This window comes from Pelecanus crispus, chromosome 4 (assembly GCF_030463565.1).
Source record: "Pelecanus crispus isolate bPelCri1 chromosome 4, bPelCri1.pri, whole genome shotgun sequence".
Lineage (NCBI taxonomy): Eukaryota > Metazoa > Chordata > Aves > Pelecaniformes > Pelecanidae > Pelecanus > Pelecanus crispus.
The window spans coordinates 20667089-20686322 of record NC_134646.1 but is presented as its reverse complement, the minus strand read 5'-3'; the positions used below and the strand labels follow the sequence as shown (position 1 = coordinate 20686322).

Below are 19234 nucleotides of genomic sequence, written 5' to 3'. Positions count from 1 at the left end.
ATTAATGGGAAATAAGTTACTCTGGATTTTCTAAATGGAATATGATATGTTTCTCAGAGTAAACCAAAAATGTACTAGGATGTTATACTTCTGTGTGGGTGAGAGAGAAAGCCTTTGAGTGCATTAAGCCCTGTAAGACAGGGCTTAGTGGAGGGTTTTTTGCAGCAGCGGGAGAAGGGTTCACCCAAGTCTCCTTTCTGCAGCCTGTTTTCAGAGGGGAATTAGGAGATGTGGAATATGTCAGACTTGAAACATCTGCATAAGGATAAATGCCATCCTCTGAGAGTCTGCAGAAAATTTATGTGCTGGTTTTTTACCACTGATGAGTTAAGTGTGTTGCTCAAGAGCCTTAGATTGGCAACAATTTGGAAGATTACAGCTTACTAGGATCCTTTTTTCTATTCTTTTCAATGAATCACTGCTCTTGTTTTCCATCCAGGAGCATGGTACATGCTTGTTATGTAGGTTCCTTGATTGTCCTTCACTTACCGTGGATGTGGAAAACATTTCTGGCTGAGTAAACAATACTCAACTTCTAGTTAAGCTACTCAATGACCAGACTGAAGCTCTCTGATGTTGTAGAAGGGATGTAGAAGGCAGAAAGGTGCTAGAAAAAGTAAAAGCAGTAGGTAAGGAGGTAGAAGAGCAAGGGAGAAAGCCGTAAAGAAATTTGTGAGGTACATAAACAAAGTAATGGGCATGATCAAATAACAGCCATTGGTAGCAGCACAGGAGTTGTAAAATTAAATCCTTAAAAAATAGTAATGAAACCTCATTAATTACCTTCATTGCCTATTTTGACTTCAACAGGCTTTGAAGCAGCCTTGAGCCAATGGCTCAAGTGTGAGACTGGAATTCAGGAGCTTTTCTGTTTTTCTTTTGGCTGAACTGCATTTTGTCCCATGAGACAAAATAATGTGACAGTTTTCACAAGCAACTCTAAATTTGAGGCACCCTCTCCCTTTTTCTTGCCATGTCCTAATCGGTACCTCGGTTTCCCATGATGATCCCAGCCTCCAGCTGTAGTTCTCTGTAGCTGTGAGCATGCCAGAAAAGGGGGCCACTTCTGGTTAGGCTCCAAAGTAAACATTTTTTCTTGCAGATTGGTGGACTAAAAGATTTGACATCTTTGCCCTGTGTTTTCACTTTGCAGAAAATAAATGTGCAACAGAAATAAATGTGCATCTAAAAATGCATAAAACTTCAGGAGCTGTCTCTTTCAAAAAAGCAGATTTCAGAGTGTTGAAAGCAAATGACTGGTATGAACTATTTTTTCTTTTTAGGTGGAGGAAAGGCCCCTTTTCAACAGTAACTCCAGGCAGGGAGCAGTCCAGTGGCCAGAGTATTAGTGTGTTTGCCAGAAAACATGGAGTTTTGTTTCTGTTCACCTGCTGTGTGAACTTTGTCTTGGTTTCTCCTTTTGCATAAACTGCACTTCATCCTCTGCTTTTGTAAGGGATACTGCAGTCTCTCCTGCAGACCGTGAAGACCTTCATGGTCATTTATATTTTGGTAATTTATTAAAATAGCAACATGGAATCTAAACTATTTATATTAATATGGCGTGGAACAGAGCAGCTGCTACAGTGCAGTTAATAATGTTGGCCTCCAGTCACCCTGAATCCATTTTTACCCTAGACTGTTTGGCACTCTGCAAGATACCCCCCCAACAGGTCTACAGAAAGCTTGTCACACTGTCTTATGGAAAAGTGGATAAAAGATGGTTTGGTACTTAAATATGAAAACCCATAAAAAGCTGTAATATACCCAAGTACACTCAGTTATTCTTGCTGTATCGTCACAGAATGTTGTAAAATACCTTCACTGTTATTAGGAAAAGTGAGTAAAAATCCAGATTATGAAAGTCTTATTTATTTTCACGGAAGTAAATGCTATTTTAAGCCAGCGTAATCTTGCAAAATATTGGCTATTTTTAAAAGACATCTTTAATTCAAAAGGTCAGCCTTCCTGTGGTTGCTGGTAAGGTCCAGGAGTGAGTCCTTCTGGGGCCTTTTGGATATGGAGGGAGCAGCTGTATAGCTCAGCTTCATCAAGGCTTTAGATATGGTCTCCCGTAGTGTCCTTATAGCCAAACTGCTGGAAAAGTGGATTTTTTTTTTTCCACGGTTACCTTTTTAGTATAGCCCCTTCCAACCTGTGTTAGCGTATAACTGTATGATTTTCATCATGCGCCTTGTAAATTCCTCCTGGAGTAGCAAACTGGCCTTCCTGTCATGGCTGTCAAAGGAGGTAAGTGGGAAAGGGATATCCAAGGGGAAACAACAGGTCAATTAAACTGTCTCTGAGAGGATTTGTTTGTGATGGTCCTTGAGTGGTTTTTGCATTATCCTAGGTTGATTTTGTGATCCAGATCAGTTCATGGACTTGCTGCAACTTGAAAGAGCCCTGAATGCGTGGTGGAATTTGAGGATTATGAAGAAACCCTGTGTACACAAAAAAACCCCTCACCCAAACCTGTGCAAGCAAAATTGCAGAACTGTGCATGTATTCTGCATAACTGAACTGATCCGGAGGTTTGGGGCTGTTGATCCATTGGTACTTGACTTGACCTAAACCAGCTCCCACTCAACCCTGCCTTGATTTTGTAATTATTTAAATTAGGGAGTATCTGGCACTTTTTCTTACATAGCTAGTAATTTAAGCATTGTCCTTAAAAAATGTATCAGATGATTGTATTCTGAGCAGACTTACATAAATGTAATGGAAAACTTATATCTTTTCGTACAATGAAACCTGCAAGACCTATATTCTTCAAAGCTCCTCCTTCCCTTCTTCTCAGCACATAGGAAAGCACTAAGGCAAATTCAGCTGTGGCACCATGCAGTAACTTCCAGGAGAAAGCAAGTGTTTGATTTACGTTGTCTCTCAAAAGTTCCACCTCAAGTTGTGAAAGTAGGTTTTAATTCATAGATATATTTACGTAGGTATCTATTTTGCCCAAGAGTCTAGTTTTTAGAACACCTTCGTCTTGCCAAAAGCATTAGCTTTCCATGGCAAACTCAGTACGTTTATAAACCATGTCAGTGTTTTGTATGCTTGCATCCATCAATTATCAAACAGTTCAGTTCCTAAGGCAGCTTTTAATCAGCCAGAATTCTCTGTTCAATATTTAGGTTGCATAATAAAAGTATTGAAGTATATTCTTCAACACATTACTAATACTTTGATTAAGAAACAGCTAGATCTCATGCAAAAGCTATGAAAATTTGTGATTCAGATCAATTATAAAGATGAGAAACTCTTGAGAAGTCTAGTTTTAAATTGGAAACAGTATTACAGAATGGAAGATGTAGACTAATACGCTGCACTGTAAGTAAAACCTGGAAGAAATCTACTGTACGCAAATGGTACTGCTTGAGAAGTAATTTGCAATCAGTGAATCAGACTTTTCCAGTGGTGTTAATTGTTCAGATAGCAGAGAAGACATAACCCCAGTCTCCCTGAGGTAGGATCACTGCTAATTAATGTAATCCCTTAGACAAGGACCAACAGAGTATTTTACACTAGATGCCAGAAAGCTAAATGAGCTATTTAATTTGTGTCAATGTGGTGTTTGTAATGCAGCAGGACTTATAAGCCACGCTCATAAAACATTTACAATATAGACAAAATAGAAATATAGATGTTAAAACAACAAGCAATATAAGCATTAAAAAAACTTGCAAAAGAAAGAGAACACTTGCCATTAAGCTCTAAAATTTTTCCATGTGAAACTAGGTTTTTTTCTTCAATAAAAAACTGCGAGATGATAACTTATACAGGACAAACTCCACTGGAATATTCTTGCTAGTCAAAAGCCAACAAGAATATTTGCATAGGAAAAGAAGAAATGACTTCAGTGGAATTGTATTCACATTTCCATGTCTCTCTCTGCCACCCTTCTTTACTTACGCTGTAGAAGTTGCACTTTATGTGTAATTTCTAAGAAATCTGCTGCATCTTCAAGCTTTACTACATACTGACCTGGAAATGAATTGTCCTCAGGTGGGATGCTTGGTCATATATAGCTTTCCTGGAAAAAAGCTGTGTGTGGTGGGGTTGGAAAGGATTTTACTTCTTAAATTCAACATGGAAGTCATAAAACAAACAGAAAAACACAACCAAGCAAACTGATTTGAATCATCCCTTTTCTCAAGGCAAGAACAGTTTTATGTTAATCATTCCATAAATACTTGTCTTTATCTGTATCTGAAGTGCTTCAGAGCTGAAGAATTCAGTATCTCAAGGCTTGTGCTCTCTAGTTGTTTACTATTTCTTCTCCTGTTCACACTGGACCTAGAGAACAAAGGTGGTTTTTGTATATTAAAAATTATTTATCTTGTTTGATTTTTCAGTTTAAAAACCCTGATTTAAGAGCAGGATAGTATAAGTTGTCATAAGCAAGACTGTTACCGTAAGCTAAGCCAATAAGAAATGCTGAAGAAAAGGCCAAGGGGGAAAGCCGGGGAGAAGGGTAATGATCCTAGATGAGAAACTTTGAAAGTGGTAGGTTATTTCTGCTGCTCGGAAGCAGTCTGACCCCCACTTGGCATTTATCTGACCGTGGTTTTAGCCATGGCTGTTCATCTGACTGTGTGCGTTAGGGTAACAGTATTTAAGTGACAGTAAAAGGAGATTTCTTCTGGTGCTAAGCTGGAGTGACTGCAGGGTTCCTGCTGGTGGGTGTAGCAGGGTCCCCTGTGAACCAGCCTCAGACACCCGAGTAAGCTCTCTCGCCTGCAAAGGCCTCTCTGGCACAGGGTGTCCTGGGAGTTAGAAAGGGTGAAATCTTAATTATTGATTTAATTTTATTATTATTTGTATGGCATTATTCTTTTTTCTTTTTGTCCTTGTTGATGATCTTCAGAAAATGATGGCAAGCCACTGCACTGAAGCACATGGTTATTTCAGGGCAAATTGCTTCAGCTCCTTTTGGCCCACCGACCAGCTTTGAGAAAGAGGTTGCAGATATTAGCACTCTGATCACTTGTGTTGGTTTTCTCTGCCTTCTCTGTGCTGGGTGTGCACCTGCCTTCCAGTGCAGGGCCCCAGGCTGCGCCCAGTGTTCAGGCTGAGGCTGTTTCAGTTTGGAGGCATACAGACAAGTCATTTGTTGCTCCATCATCTGTGCTCCAGGGTGACATTTGCTTCTTTGAATGTTGTGGTATCTGTTGCTTGTATTCATCCATTAACTGTTACAGTGGGTCAGGTCTTGACAATCTGCTCTGAAAGCCAACCATAATTATCCAGCTGTATTTTTTCCAACACGGATGTAGTGTTGTTAGTGTTTCCACAGATTGTTAGACTGTTTTCCCCCTAAATTAATCCTGCTGCAATGTGAAAGCATAATTCAGAATGAGACCCAGCAAAGTACGTGATTATCACTAGCAGTTTTGGTAACTCTAAATGTTTTTCTTTCCATCATGGACTAGATCCTAATCCTTTCCATCACCCGTGGGAATTAAACCAAACAGAGTGTATAAATGATATCCACTTGACCCTTGGAGGCAACTGTGTGCAGTGACCATTGGTTGCCCACCTTTTCAAAATAAAAAATCAAGATGGAATAGAAAGTTCAGTTTTAGGGCCTTTTTTCCTCCCTCCGAATCTTGAAAAATGTTTAGTTCGGTATTTAATGACTGACTTGATTTGACCTGCTCAATCATATATGCTACATTCTCTCACAGTGTTCCTGTATCTGTCAAGACTGTCACTGGAGAGCTCTGTATATAAATGAGAGGCCATACTTGAAGTTTTCTCCTGCCAAATATCCTTTTGGGGAATAATTGCATTGTTTTGGCCTAGATGTTCTCAGGACTAGAAGTCAGTAAATTTTCTTTGCAAAATAGATCTGTAAAGCAAGACTTGGTTCTGTGTTCTGATGCTTTGTGCTTTATTGGCTTTTTTCCTTGGGAAAATAGTTTTATCTAATAAGAAGCTAAATTTCTTAATGACCAGAGCTACTGGAAGTAAGATTTTTTCATGGCTGCCTTTCTCTTCTGTAGTAATTCAGTGATTCCCAGTCCCGTTGTTGTCCAGTGATCAAAATTTAATGATCATTACAAAGCCTAATTTTATCAAAATTTCCATGCATGCATCTAATAATGAGCTTAGCCTGTACTCATGAGTCCTTAAACTCAATGCAGTCTCCAAATTTATTTATATGTGTCTCCTTTTTCTTTGCCTTCAGAAAATACCAAGGGGTCCTTTCTGTAAGCAACTCAGCAATTGCAGTTCCCCAGGAAGGCACCTTATATTGTAGAGCTCCCTCAACATCTCTTGGCTGCTGGACCCTGTGGCCTGTTCTGTTAAGTGAGCTCAGTCCCATCATACCTGTCTCCCAAATTACAGTCCTAATTACTCCTTCTGGAAGTGCTTGTGTGGGAGCAGATGCACACCATGCCTTTATGCCTGAGGTAACTCTCAAGAGCGTTACTCATGAATTGGCTCAGCTCCTTATACCCCCCTGTGACAAACTTAGGAAAGAAAAGCAAAATCTCTGCAGGAGGAGCAGAGTTTCTCATAGAAGCTGGCAACATATAATTGAATAAGCTCATTCATTAGGGAGAAGCCAGGAGAGGGTGGGTTAAATAGAGGTGTTAAAGCTTCTCTAGATACCACAGAAAATCTGCTTTAGACAGGAAAGCTGCTTCGTACAAATCGAAGATCTGTCTGAAACTCTTTAAAATAGCAGACAGAATTTAGAGGTGGGAAGAGAGCATGTTAAGTTTTACTTTCAGCTGTAAGGTAGAGGTTGGTACTGGGAAACAGATTCAGAAAGAGAAAAAGCTTTTAAGAATTTCAGACATTGTCTCAGACACGGTCAGGAAATGGTCACTCTTCTCTCTTGCCTGTACTAGAGAAATGAAAACTGTAGGCATGCAATATGCCTGTATGTAGCCTCTGGTTTTAGGCAAACTTAATTTTTTGTGGTGTTATAGCTTAATTTGGTATAAGTTTACTTTCTCTTGTGGAACAAAAAAGGGAGTTTTTTCTAGTGGCTGCTCAAGCCAAGATTGCTTCATTCTTGTGGAAAGAAGTTTCTCTCAAGCAGAGAGAGGCACTCAACCATTAAGTGAAATGTGTGGCAGGAGAGAAAGATAGAAAAAATCTTTAAAGAAACTGTAATCACATCCTAGTAAAATTGCCAGCTCTGTGTCTCGTGTCAGAATAAATGTTTTGGTGCTCATTGCCAAGCAAACAGTACATGTGGTGTTCACTGCCACAGAGGTGGATTTACTTCTTGTTTAGAAAATTAAGCCAGGAGGTAGGTTTGAACTTTCCTTAGGTAAAGGAAAAATCTCCTTTATACTTCAGTTTGTGGAATTTCTGAGAACTAAGTGACAATTCTCGTTCTTCAACAAACTGTTTAACTGTGTTAACATAGTGGGACGAGAAAATGTCAAATACAGTGGGATTTATGCCAGAAAAATGTATGCTGTGTAATGACTGAATTTTATCCAACCAACCCCATTTCTTTTGTAATTTCCCTGTCTTCCTCTGTCTTCATTCCTGGCACATTACATACCCCCTAAAATCTGAATAGCTCCCCCCCAGATGCCTTCAAATATGATAGCACTTCTTGTTCTCTCCCTGTGCATGCTGCAAAACTAAATGACTGCAATAACTGCAAGACAAAGACTGCATCACCTCCTGTGGTAATTGTACTTCTTCCAGAGCTTTGGTTGCTTAAGTGGTATAAAAATCCACTGTTACAATAAAAACTTAAAAAATCTTATTCTCTTATAATAAAAAAATATTATAATAGAACATCTGGTTCCTTCATTCTCTTATAGCTTGTATTAACTTTTTTATTGTTGTCCCATTATTGTCATGTGTGCTAGAAAACCTGACATTACATATATATATAACAGTGGCAATTTGGTATAATCAGTAAAACTTGTTTTCTTTATGTAGTGTTTACCAATAAGATTTAAAACCCCTAATGTACATGACAGATAAGAGATCTCTGGACAAAAATACTTCCTGTTTAAATTGAAGAACAGCAATTATGTAGCTTCAAAATATCACTGGAGATTAGTAGTCAGAGCATTTACACTGCTTGAGTTACAACCTTTTAGGCCTGCTCATGGTAACTACCCATCTATAGAGTTGTTGCTAAGTAATCACAGCAAATTACTTGATAGATTATAACTGTAGGACAGCAACAGGAGCGACTGAAATGTTTTGAAATCAACCATTGTTATTTAATTGGATAGAGGGGCCAGTGAATTTGAAGCAAAGAGCTGGCCTCTGGCAGAGGATGCTTTTTTAGCAGACTAAGGCTCTAAATGTAAGTTTGGTTTCACGATATGCAGTAACAGCAAACACCAGAGCTGCACAAGGGTGAAAGCAAACCAGAGGCGCTGCACCGGACAAAGCAAGCCAAGCCGCGGCAGCCAGCATGCCGTGAACACTGCTGGGTCACGCTGTGCTGCAGGGCCAAGGGCGCTCGGGAGCTGCTGGGCTTTGTCCAGCTAGAGGCAGCCAAGGCAGCTCTCTGCCTCTGCCACAGCACTGCTCTGGGGTTTGGAGCCAGCTGGTTAACTCGCCCAGGTCCGGTCCCAGTTTGAAATACAGTTATCTCCACGTAGGTAGTTAGATGAAAGGGCTGGCTTTCAGAGTTGCTGTGCCCTTTTGCAGCAAGTGATTTTACTGGGATCTTGGAAATACATTGTAATGGTAGAAATCAAGTTAGATTTTTAAGAAGTTACTGCAGTCAAACTGTGCTTTTAGTAAGCACAGCGCAGGTTTCATTGTTGACTGCAGTATAAGTGGATTTCTGCCTGTGCTATGAATTTTACTCCTCACCTCATGTCTGTCGGTTCCTGGCAGAGCAAAAGGATTGTCGTGGTTTAGCCCCAGCCAGCAACTAAGCACCACGCAGTCGCTCGCTCACTCCCCCTACCCCAATGGGATGGGGGAGAGAATCGGAGGAGTAAGAGTGAGAAACACTCCTGGGTTGAGATAAGAACAGTTTAATTGAAATAGAGTAAAATAGTATAATATACAAAGCAAGTGATGCACCATGCCATTGCTCACCACCCACCGACCGATACCCAGACAGTTCCCAAGCAGCAATCGCTGCTCCCTGGCCCACTCCCCCCAGTTTATATACCGAGCATGACGTCACATGGTATGGAATAGCCCTTTGGTCGGTTTGGATCAACTATTCTGGCTGTGCCCCCTCCCAGCTTCTTGTGCACCTGGCAGAGCATGGGAAGCTGAAAAGTCCTTGACTAGCATAAGCAGTACTCAGCAACAACTAAACCATCAGTGTGTTATCAACATCCAAAACACAGCACTATGCCAGCTACTAGGAAGAAAATTAACTCTATCCCAGCCAAAACCAGGACAAGGCTTGCTTGGACTTGAGATAATCTCTTTTTGTGATAGTTTAAAGGCAAAACCAGTAGTTAGTGAGGCATGAGGATTTATAGTTAACTGGTATCAGCTTACGTGTTCAATTTATTCTTCTTTGCTATGCATCACTTATTTATGAATTCACAGTACATGTGCATGTTTGTATGTACATGTAGAAATATACATTTATGTATATATGTGCATTTGCATACATATTAGGTATATTATTTAATCCAGGTTTATTAACAGGCTTTACTGTGAAATACGGTGGATGCCTTTCAGGCTGCGACCTTGTAAATACTAGTGACGTTGAGATTATTATCCACTAAATGTACTATTTTTCAGTTCAAGATGCCATCCAAGTTGAAGTGCACAGTTGTTCTTAAGTATGACACTCAAGACTTTCCAGAAACAGCAACAGTGACAAAAGAAACCACACAACAGCGCTGTGTTGCACATGGCTGTGACTCATGTAACAGGCACATGTACCCAAAGATCCTTTCTGCCTCTTAATCCTCCCTATCAGCTGCCTCCTTCTCAGCTGATGACCTTCCTGCCTCTCAGAGCTGATTCTTCTTTACCCCTTCCACCCTCTCTGAGCAAACCTTTTATAAGAGCTGTTGAGAAGTTTAGTCTGGCACCAGCTAGGGAGGGAGAGGGCTTGGCATGGGGACTAGCAGTTGATCACAGTCTGCAGACCTTCTTAGCACTATTTCTGAGGACTGTTTTTCTCTGAGGGATGCAATCCGGCTGATTTGGGAGCCTTCTTGCAGAGAGGCATGAATGGCTGGGCTGCATTTGTTCAGGGGCTGCACTCTGGCATGGATAAAACCCTGGAAACCTTGGCTGCCAAACCAACACAGCCACTTCTGTGCTGTTGTGGTTAACCGGTTAACCAACCTCTAGCAACAGACAAAGAGGAAGAAACCATTTGAAGATTCTCTAAGTTAACTGAAACTATACGGAAGTACCAGAAAAGAATCCTGAGAAGTATTTCCCATGAAGCAAGAAAAAGAGATACCTAAATGCAGCACTTATCTTGAAAGCTGAAGTAGGATTCAGTGATCTTTGGTAAATCATCAAAGTTGGAAGGGCAAGAAGAACATCTGATCTAACTGCTGATACTGTGGAGTTCTGAAGTAACTAAACTATGAGTGAGCAAGTAGACCAGTTAAGCCTTGGGGATTTGTATTAGAATAAATACTGAAGACATTATTTTGGCAAGAAAGCAGTTAATTTCCTGATGTGTCTACATGCTGTTTGAGTAAAATCATCCAGAGGTATTGCAAATCATGTTATTTGTCTTTGTAGTTGCCAGTCAGCATCTTAAAGGCATGGGAATTCCTTGTATCATAAGCTTTCTTGGGGAAAACCTGGTATCTCTTGAACACAGGTGATAAGTCTGCTTCAGAAAATTAAGTTCAGACAAGGCTGGGGAAAGTGTACCTAGGGAAGAGTAATGGAAAAGAAAGAGAAAGAGGCACAGGGTTGCTTCACTGTTACAGTGTTAAGACAGAGTGTGCAAAACAGAAATACCATCTGTTATCTGGTTGTCATGAAGCACTTGTGTGGTGGCCATCCTGTCTCCTCCTCCATGCTTCCTCGTGAAGTTCATCTGCTGAATGGTTCTGAAAGTGTTGCAGGGGAACCAATGTGGGATGAAATGTCTCTTTGAGCAAGACTCTAATGCTGTGACTCTAATCCAAAGCAGATTTATGTCATTCTTGCTGCACTGCAGTATTTTATCAGGCACTTTGTTAACTGAGTAGTAATTTTTCTTCAGTTAAAGGCTTCATAAATGCAGATTTTTAATTTTAACAAAAATGTGGTTGTTCTGCTATTTAGGTGATCTTTGGTTTGAGGCAACAGTGTACTGTAGTAAAAGCCATGTGTGTGAGAAGCTCCTTTGAAAGTGGGCTTGATACTTGGATAGGGAAAGGGCCAGTGCTTCTCAAGCAACCCAAACTTCTGCATCCTGTGACTCACCCTCAGTGCTCAGCTAGGGAAGCAGAACTGCCCTGGTAAGGACAGAAGTGTTGGAAATTGAAAACCAACCCCGGCTTACCACAGCAGGAGCTCTGCAAAATGCTGCTGACCTGGTGGAGGCACAGCCTGCGAACAGAATGTCAACAGGAGCGAGGAGGGACTTGGGTCAGGGCCACATTTTTCTCCCACTCCCCTTTCTTCTATATTTCTATAGACTGTATGTCTTGTTCCCTGCTGGCACCATGATATTTTCTTTCTTTGTTGAAAGCAGAATATTAATTTGGTCCAATCTGAAATCTTGGATTGAGATATTTTTTTAACAGTTTTGAATTATTTGTAGAGTTTGATGTGAAGCAGTGTGAAGTTTTCTAATTACGGAACACTTACATGCACTGATACCCAAGTCAAAACATGTATTTCCTCTGGAAATCACCTTCATCTTTCATATGCAAATTACTATGTTGTTAGGTATCTAAGACTATATAGTTAGTTTTCTTTTATTTCCCCCAGGAATTAGAGACTCAAGGGGAAAAACAGGGCTTTAACTTTTTGAACCTTTGCAACCTCTGATAGTCTGTACTCTTTGGGTTATCCAAGCTGTATGGGCCAGATGTTGCACCTTAAGGGCCCAGAAAGACAACTGAGCGAGTGGACTGACAGTGACATGGGGACTGGGATCCCCCCGCTCGTATCAAATACCCGGCAGCCAGGGCTGTGCCACATGAGGGGCTGCAGTACAGATGTGTTCCCTGTCAGCATGCTTGTGTGAAACACACTGCTAGCTGCTGAGAAACTAAGCAAGGGACACTCCAGATAGCCTTGGTACAGTTATGTAGATAGCTACAAAACTTACTGAAGGGGAAGTGTTGCCATATGGTGAAGGCAGACAGATGGGTGTGAAAGCAGACAGAAAGGGAAGTGAAAGAGCTGCAATCGCTCTCATAGGCTTTCCCCGCTAGTCTGGGGAATCCAGGTGCATGTTGCACAAACAAAGCTCTTTTCTTATTTTAAAAACCCCACACATACATATTTTTAAGTATTTCACGTGCACTGATGTTTCCAATAATAGTTCTGAAAATAGACAGTAAAATAAAACTACCATTTAAGGACATATTTTCTTTTTAAACCACAGCAATATTCTGTACGGTGTTGCTGTCTGGATTCCCTTCATATTAACTTAGCTGTCATGTGTGGCTTTAGGCTTCACATTTTTGTAGATGAAATAGGTTTCATCTATGAAATGAAGGCACTAAGGTTATGACTGTTTTGTTCTTATGTTCTCAAAAATCTGTCGCGAAGACTGCTCACTGTAAAGTAAATACTGAAAGGGTTTTACATCAAAGAACCAGAAAGCATCACATTGTCATGAGACTGCAGCATGTCTACTGCTAATGAGTTGACACCAAAGTTGAATGCAGTTTTCATTTACTGTCTCGTAGATTGATTTTCGTTTACAGTGCCGTAGGCTAGGTCTTCTTAATTTTGTAGTTTTGTTTATTTGAATAGCAAGACATATAATTAGCTTAAATATGTTGTAGGCCTTCACTGACACAAGCTCCTGAGCCGGTGAAATTTACTCTGGCGTAAAGACTCTGATCTGCTCAGCCTGTGTGCTGGGTGGAGCTTTTTTTAGGTAAAACCAGCTCAAGCTGAAAGTTAAAGTGGGCAAGAAAATTATACCAGTCTTAATGGTCTATTACATGTGACATAAAATACATGTAGTTAAAAATTTTTTTTTAGAGATTCTTATTCCTGGTCTCCCATAATTCTCAGAAAAATGTATTCCTCATATTTGCTGGTTTTTCTCCAGCTGTTATGTGAGAAGTTGAGCTATTTTGTGACTTATCTTTTCCTGTTCATATAATCTTTTTTGTTTATGATACTATTCTTGCCTAATAAGGTATTTCACAGAAGGCTTTGGAGTGTGACAACTATTACCAGTTGCTGCTTCGCTGGAATGAAAGAAAATAGCTTCTAGTGGAGCTATTGGACCAAGGCACTTAGTGCTTGTAAGACATCTGTATATGCAGTGAGTGGGGAAAGCAGCCCACAACTGTTAATGCTTGCTGCTAATACCACCTCAGCAGAATACTGTTCTGTTTCATCTGTTTTGGTAAAAAGTATCATATTATTTAATGGAGGTGATTTGTATGATCTGATAAAATATCTGTGCACCCTGTCTTTGGCTTCTCGTGACACACTGTACCCACTGGCAGACAGCAATATGCTGACAAGTTGGTGTAGAGCTCAGTCTCTACATCAGCTGGTACAAATACTGATTTTGTGAAACATTTGTTAGCCGTTTCTTCAGATGACTTTTTCCTGTCGATTTGTAAGGTCTCCTTTGTGAGAAGACTATAGCATTCTGCTTGTCTTGCCTTCCCAATAATTGTAAACGCTTCTTCTCGCAATGAAGGTTACAGGCCATAGCAACACATATTGGATATCAGAATTGGTGTTTTTCCTGTACAGGGATATCTTTACTGCTGTTTAGATGCGGCATCTGACAGATATTTAGAAGCAGCGTTTGGTGAAACTGCTATAGAAAATGGTGCTCCATGTTGGACTCAGTGATCCTTATGAGGCCCTTCCAACTCAAGTTATTCTATGTTTAAGCCATGTAAGTTATATAAGTTGTTTACTTTGGAGATAGGGGCCCTGTTATGCAGTGATTGGAGAATATACGTAAGTAGGTATTATTTCCCATTAACAGTGATGGAGAGCTTGTACCTAATACAATTCCTAGGATGCCAGTCTGAAAATTTACCCCTGGACAGCCATCCCAGCATAAATTCATTAAGGACTGCCTGCTGAGGAGGAAATGGTACTAGGAGGAGCTATAATATCTGAAAATGAAAAAGAGCTCTCAGAGGAAAGGGGTGGTCTGTCCATCCCATGTGACAGCAGGGCAAAGCTGAGGGTGCGGAGGGTGTTATGTTTTCACTCCACTGCAGCCCCAGAAATGTTTTGAGGGTTGCAGGCATTGTTTTTGGTAACCAGTGTTACCAAATATGCACAGCTAAAATCCCCTATCTGCCTTCTCAAGGTAGTAAAGTTGAGATAAAGGCGTTCAGTGCCTGTCACAGAGATTATCTGACATCTATCTACCTGTCACAAATGCATCTTTGAACAGGACTCTCACTCTGCCTGCTGTGGCTTTGTGGCGTGTCAGTCTGCTGGTGCTGCCAGTGGGTGGAAGTGGGGTGTTTTCTGTGTACTGCTTCCCTGGGATGGTACAGTGAAAGGGCACAGAGCAGAAGTTGGGTATGCACCCCACAAATTGATGTTACTTTTCTGTCCACATCTTTTGGCTTTAGTCAAGAAGCCTAGCTGGTAAGTTCATCTGCCTCACACATGCAACTTCATAGCTTTTCACTGTCAGGGTCTATCTAACCCTTGCTTTTAGTCTCGAATTTTCCCTGCAGCACAGTGGAGGTAGTACATGTGATTAGTACAAAAATCTGCATCGTATCAAAAACCCAAGAGATGGAAAAAACCTAAAGCCATTATTGAATGCCTCAGTTAATTAAGGGTATCTGTGATGTTGGCTTTTGGGATAATCCGTCTTCAGTCACACTTTGGAAGTCAGCTGCCCAGGCGCTACACCACAAATTCTTGTATACCCCAGTCCAAAAAGAAGAAACGTTAGTTTATCAGAAGTGTGGTAGCAGTTTTAATCCCATGTTTGTTGTTATTTTTTTCTTTAGGGTGCCATCTTTCTGCCTGGCAATAGAGTAATTGAGCATCCCTGCAATGAAGAAAGTCCAGGAAAGTTCCTTTTTGAAGTTGTTCCAGGTAGGAACGTAAAAAGTCTTTGCAGTTTTGTTCTCAGTGACAAATGACCATGTCTGTTCTGCCAGAACAGAAGCTGAAGGTGATTGATGATTCAATTTAAGGAAAAAAAAATTTGTTAATTTGTTAATGCTTTCATTCATAGTTTTTTCATTCACCTCCGGGCAGTGTAGGAAAACGATGTGGTTTTTATTTGTCAGTGTAAAGCATGATTGTTCACAGCAACGGGCTGCACCACTGAGTAGCATAGTGACAGTACAAGTGTATTTGATGATTATTTTAGATTATATTAGATGCTATGAAGTAGTGTGTCCTGTGGTAACAAAGGAATCTGTAACTTAGCATCAACAGCTTGTCAGTATAGCACATGGGCTTGATGACATCAGTACCATCACTTAAGAATGCTCCCTGGTCACTGTGGTGGATAAAGAGATTGTAACAACAGCAATCATTGCTGCTTTGAAACTCTAAACTTGTTTTTAGTTGTGTTTTTTTGATTGGGTGTTTTTTTTCCTGGGGATAGATTTTTCTGAATAACATTACCGTGTCAACTGAGTGGTACTCCTGACTGCGTGTATTAAGTGATTTGCTAGTCTTCTCTTTGCTACCTTGGACTTCCAGAGGGCCGACTTTGACCTGTTTAGGGGCCTGGTTGAGAGAGTCCCTTGGGAGGCAGTCCTGAAGTCCAGGAAGGCTGGACGTTCTTCAGGAAGGAAATCTTAAAAGCGCAGGAACAGGCTGTCCCTTTGTGCTGAAAGACGAGCCAGTGGGGAAGACCACCAGCCTGGCTGAAAAGGGAGCTTTGGCTGGAACTCAGGAAAAACCAGAGAGTTTATGACCTTTGGAAGAAGGGGCAGGCAACTCAGGAGGACTACAAGGATGTCGTAAGGTTATGCAGGGAGAAAATCAGAAGGGCTAAAGCCCAACTAGAACTTAATCTGGCTGCTGCCATAGAAGACAATAAAAAAATGTTTCTATAAATACATTCAGAACAAAAGGAGGGCGAAGTAGACTCTCCATCCTTTATTGGATGCGGGGGGAAACATAGTGACAAAGGATGAGGAAAAGGCTGAGGTACTTAATGCCTTCTTTGCCTCAGTCTTTAATAGTAAGGCCAATTGTTCTCAGGGTACCCAGCCTCCTGAGCTGGAAGACAGGGACATGGAGCAGAATGAAGCCCCCATAATCCAATGGGAAATGGTTAGCAACCTGCTACAGCACTTAAACACATACAAGTCTGTGGGGCAGGATGGGATCCACCCAAGGGTACTGAGGGAGCTGGTGGAAGTGCTCACCAAGCCACTTTCCATCATTTATCAGCAGTCTTGGCTAACCAGGGAGGTCTCAGTTGACTGGAGGTTGGCAAATGCGATGCCCACCTACAAGAAGGACCAGAAGGAGGATCTGGGGAACTACAGGCCTGTCATTCTGACCTCGGTGCTGGGGAAGGTTATGGAGGAGATCATTTTGAGTGCCATCATGCGGCACATACAGGACAACCAGGTGATCAGCCCAGTCAGCAGGGGTTTATGAAATGCAGATCCTGCTTGACTAACCTGATCTCCTTCTATGCCAAGGTGACCTGCTTAGCAGACATGGGAAAGGCTGTGGATGTTTTCTACCTGGACTTCAGTAAAGCCTTTGACACTGTTTCCCAGAGCATTCTCCTGGAGAAACTGGCTGCTCGTGGCTTGGATGGGTGTACTCTTTGCTGGGTAAAAAAACTGGCTTGGATGGCCAAGCCCAAAGAGTTGTAAATACAGATTCAACAAGGCCAGTTGCCGGGTCCAGGACTTCAGGCACAACAACCCCATGCAACGCTACAGGCTTGGGGAAGAGTGGCTGGAAAACTGCCTGGCAGAAAAGGACCTGGGGTTGTTGGTTGATAGTTGGCTGAATATGAGCTGGCAGTGTGCCCAGGTGGCCAAGAAGGCCAACAGCATCCTGGCTTGTATCAGGAATAGTGTGGGCAGCAGGAGCAGGGAGGTGATTGTCCCCCTGTACTCGGCGCTGGTGAGGCTTACCTGGAATACTGTGTCCAGTTGTGGGCCCCTCAGTGCAAGAAGGACATTGAATTGCCAGAGCATGTCCAGAGAAGGGCAGCAAAGCTGGTGAAGGGTCTGGAGCACAGGCCTTATGAGGAGCAGCTGAGGGAGCTGGGGTTGTTTGGTCTGGAGAAGAGGAGGCTGAGGGGAGACCTTATTGCTCTCTACAACTGCCTGAAAGGAGGTTGTAGTGAGGTGGGTGTTGGTCTCTTCTCCGAAGTAGCTAGCGATAGGACAACAGGAAATGGCCTCAAGTTGTGTCAGGGGAGGTTTAGATTGGCTATTAGGAAAAATTTCTTCAGTGGAAGGGTCATCAAGCATTGGAAGAGGCTGCCCAGGGAAGCGGTTGAGTCACCATCCCTGGAGTTGTTTAAAAGATGTGTAGACATGGCACTTTGGGACATGGTTTAGTGGTGGACTTGGCAGTGTTAGGTTTACGATTGGACTCAATGGTCTTAAGGGTCTTTTCCAACCTAAATGATTCTGTTTCAGCATCCAGTTAACCCACTGTGTTTATTCAGTATATTCTGTTAATCTCCATATTACTTTTCAATGTACTTTCCCATTATGGCTATTTAAAAGGGTAAATAGAGGATAATGTTTATTGAAACTCACCTCTGTGTTCTTGCTTTTAAACCATCTCAGTGTCAAGGCACAAACGTAGTTGTCTTGACTGATGCACAGAGATTTTGATATGTTGTAGAAGTATAAGAATTATGAAGTAGATTTCAAAGCTAAGGAGGCTGGTCACTCATTGGAATTTGCAGATGCAGTTCAGCACAGTGCAGCTTTATTTTTCCTTTTATACATGGTAAAGAATTTGATTGTGAAAGCTATATGCACTAAGGGGTTAGTATGCAAAGAAAGCAAGTATGGTATCTGTGAGGTTTCCTTAACTCTCACCCCAGCTTGAATTCAATTAAGCCTGTATTTATTCTGGATGTTGTAGATGGGAAAGAGAGAAGCTGAGCTTCTGTAGTTGTAGCTGTTGCTGGTACTGCAGTAGGGTCTGTGCTCTACAGCAGTGGCTGTGGAGGGGATAAGATGAGCAGACAGAAGTAGACTGGCACTGATTTTGGTGGTGTTGCTCTCTCTCCTCCTGATAGACGTGACCATGGGAGAAGCAGCTTTAGTTCCTGCCACAGGTTAGACTAGAAGGTGCTACTGAGGAAGCACACAAAACTGGGGTGTTCCCATCTCAAAATGGCTGTGATGCCTCCTTTGCTTCCACATCACATATGAAGACATCGATTTAAAGGAATTTGCTGAAGCCGGTGCTCCATATGTCCTGATTCATATGACACCTTAATCTGTCTAATAATGTTTGCCCTGGGTGTGCTTATTATGCCTCTGGTCTATGTGAATTTGGCATCGTGTGGAATATTTAACTGTAGGCCTGAGATGTGTGTGTGGTACAGGCATGAAAACCTTCCTGTGCAACCATGCAGGCAGCTGTATGGCACCAGAGGGTCACTGCTTGCATGGGACCTGGCACAGCTTTGCTGCAGAAAGTTCCCTCAGATACAGCTTGTAATTCTCCCTTACAGGAGGAAATCTGACTGATAATAGGATGGTAGGAAATGGTAATGGAACAAGGCTTGAACAGTCAAACATTTAATTTTGAAGGCAGGCCCTTCTGTCCATGTTCAAACACTTTCCTCAGTGATCACTCATTGTCTGTGTATGATGCTATCCCAAACACCACTGATGCCTGTGGGATGTGTACAGCACATTTGGAGGTCAGACTGTACTTTACTGCTGAGTTTGAATGCTTTTACCACAGTACCTGGTTGTTGCCTAAATTGTAGAAAGCCTCCAGAAAACGTAATGTTTCACCCTGGTTTTGAGTTACCAGTACATTGGTAAATCTCAGCCGCCATCTGTGTTGCTTCTGCTCCTGTAATTTGACTGTTTATTGCTGGTTTTCAAAGTGTTGGCACCTCTCACTTGATTTTCTTCCAGCCTGAGCCCTCATGTGCCAAGCCTCAGCCCGGGGTCATCCTTCATGCCCAAGTTAAAAAGCCTTGGGCAGCATAGCTGGCAATGGG

General features: G+C 41.7%; 1 protein-coding gene across 1 annotated transcript in view; it reads left to right on the top strand.

Moving 5' to 3' along the window:
• Nucleotides 1–19234, top strand: part of ARHGAP24 (Rho GTPase activating protein 24) — a 190883-nt gene that overhangs the window by 28931 nt on the left and 142718 nt on the right. Inside the window, 1 exon segment of the mRNA XM_075709139.1 lies at nucleotides 15057–15144. Within this exon segment, the coding sequence (XP_075565254.1) occupies nucleotides 15057–15144 (88 nt within the window).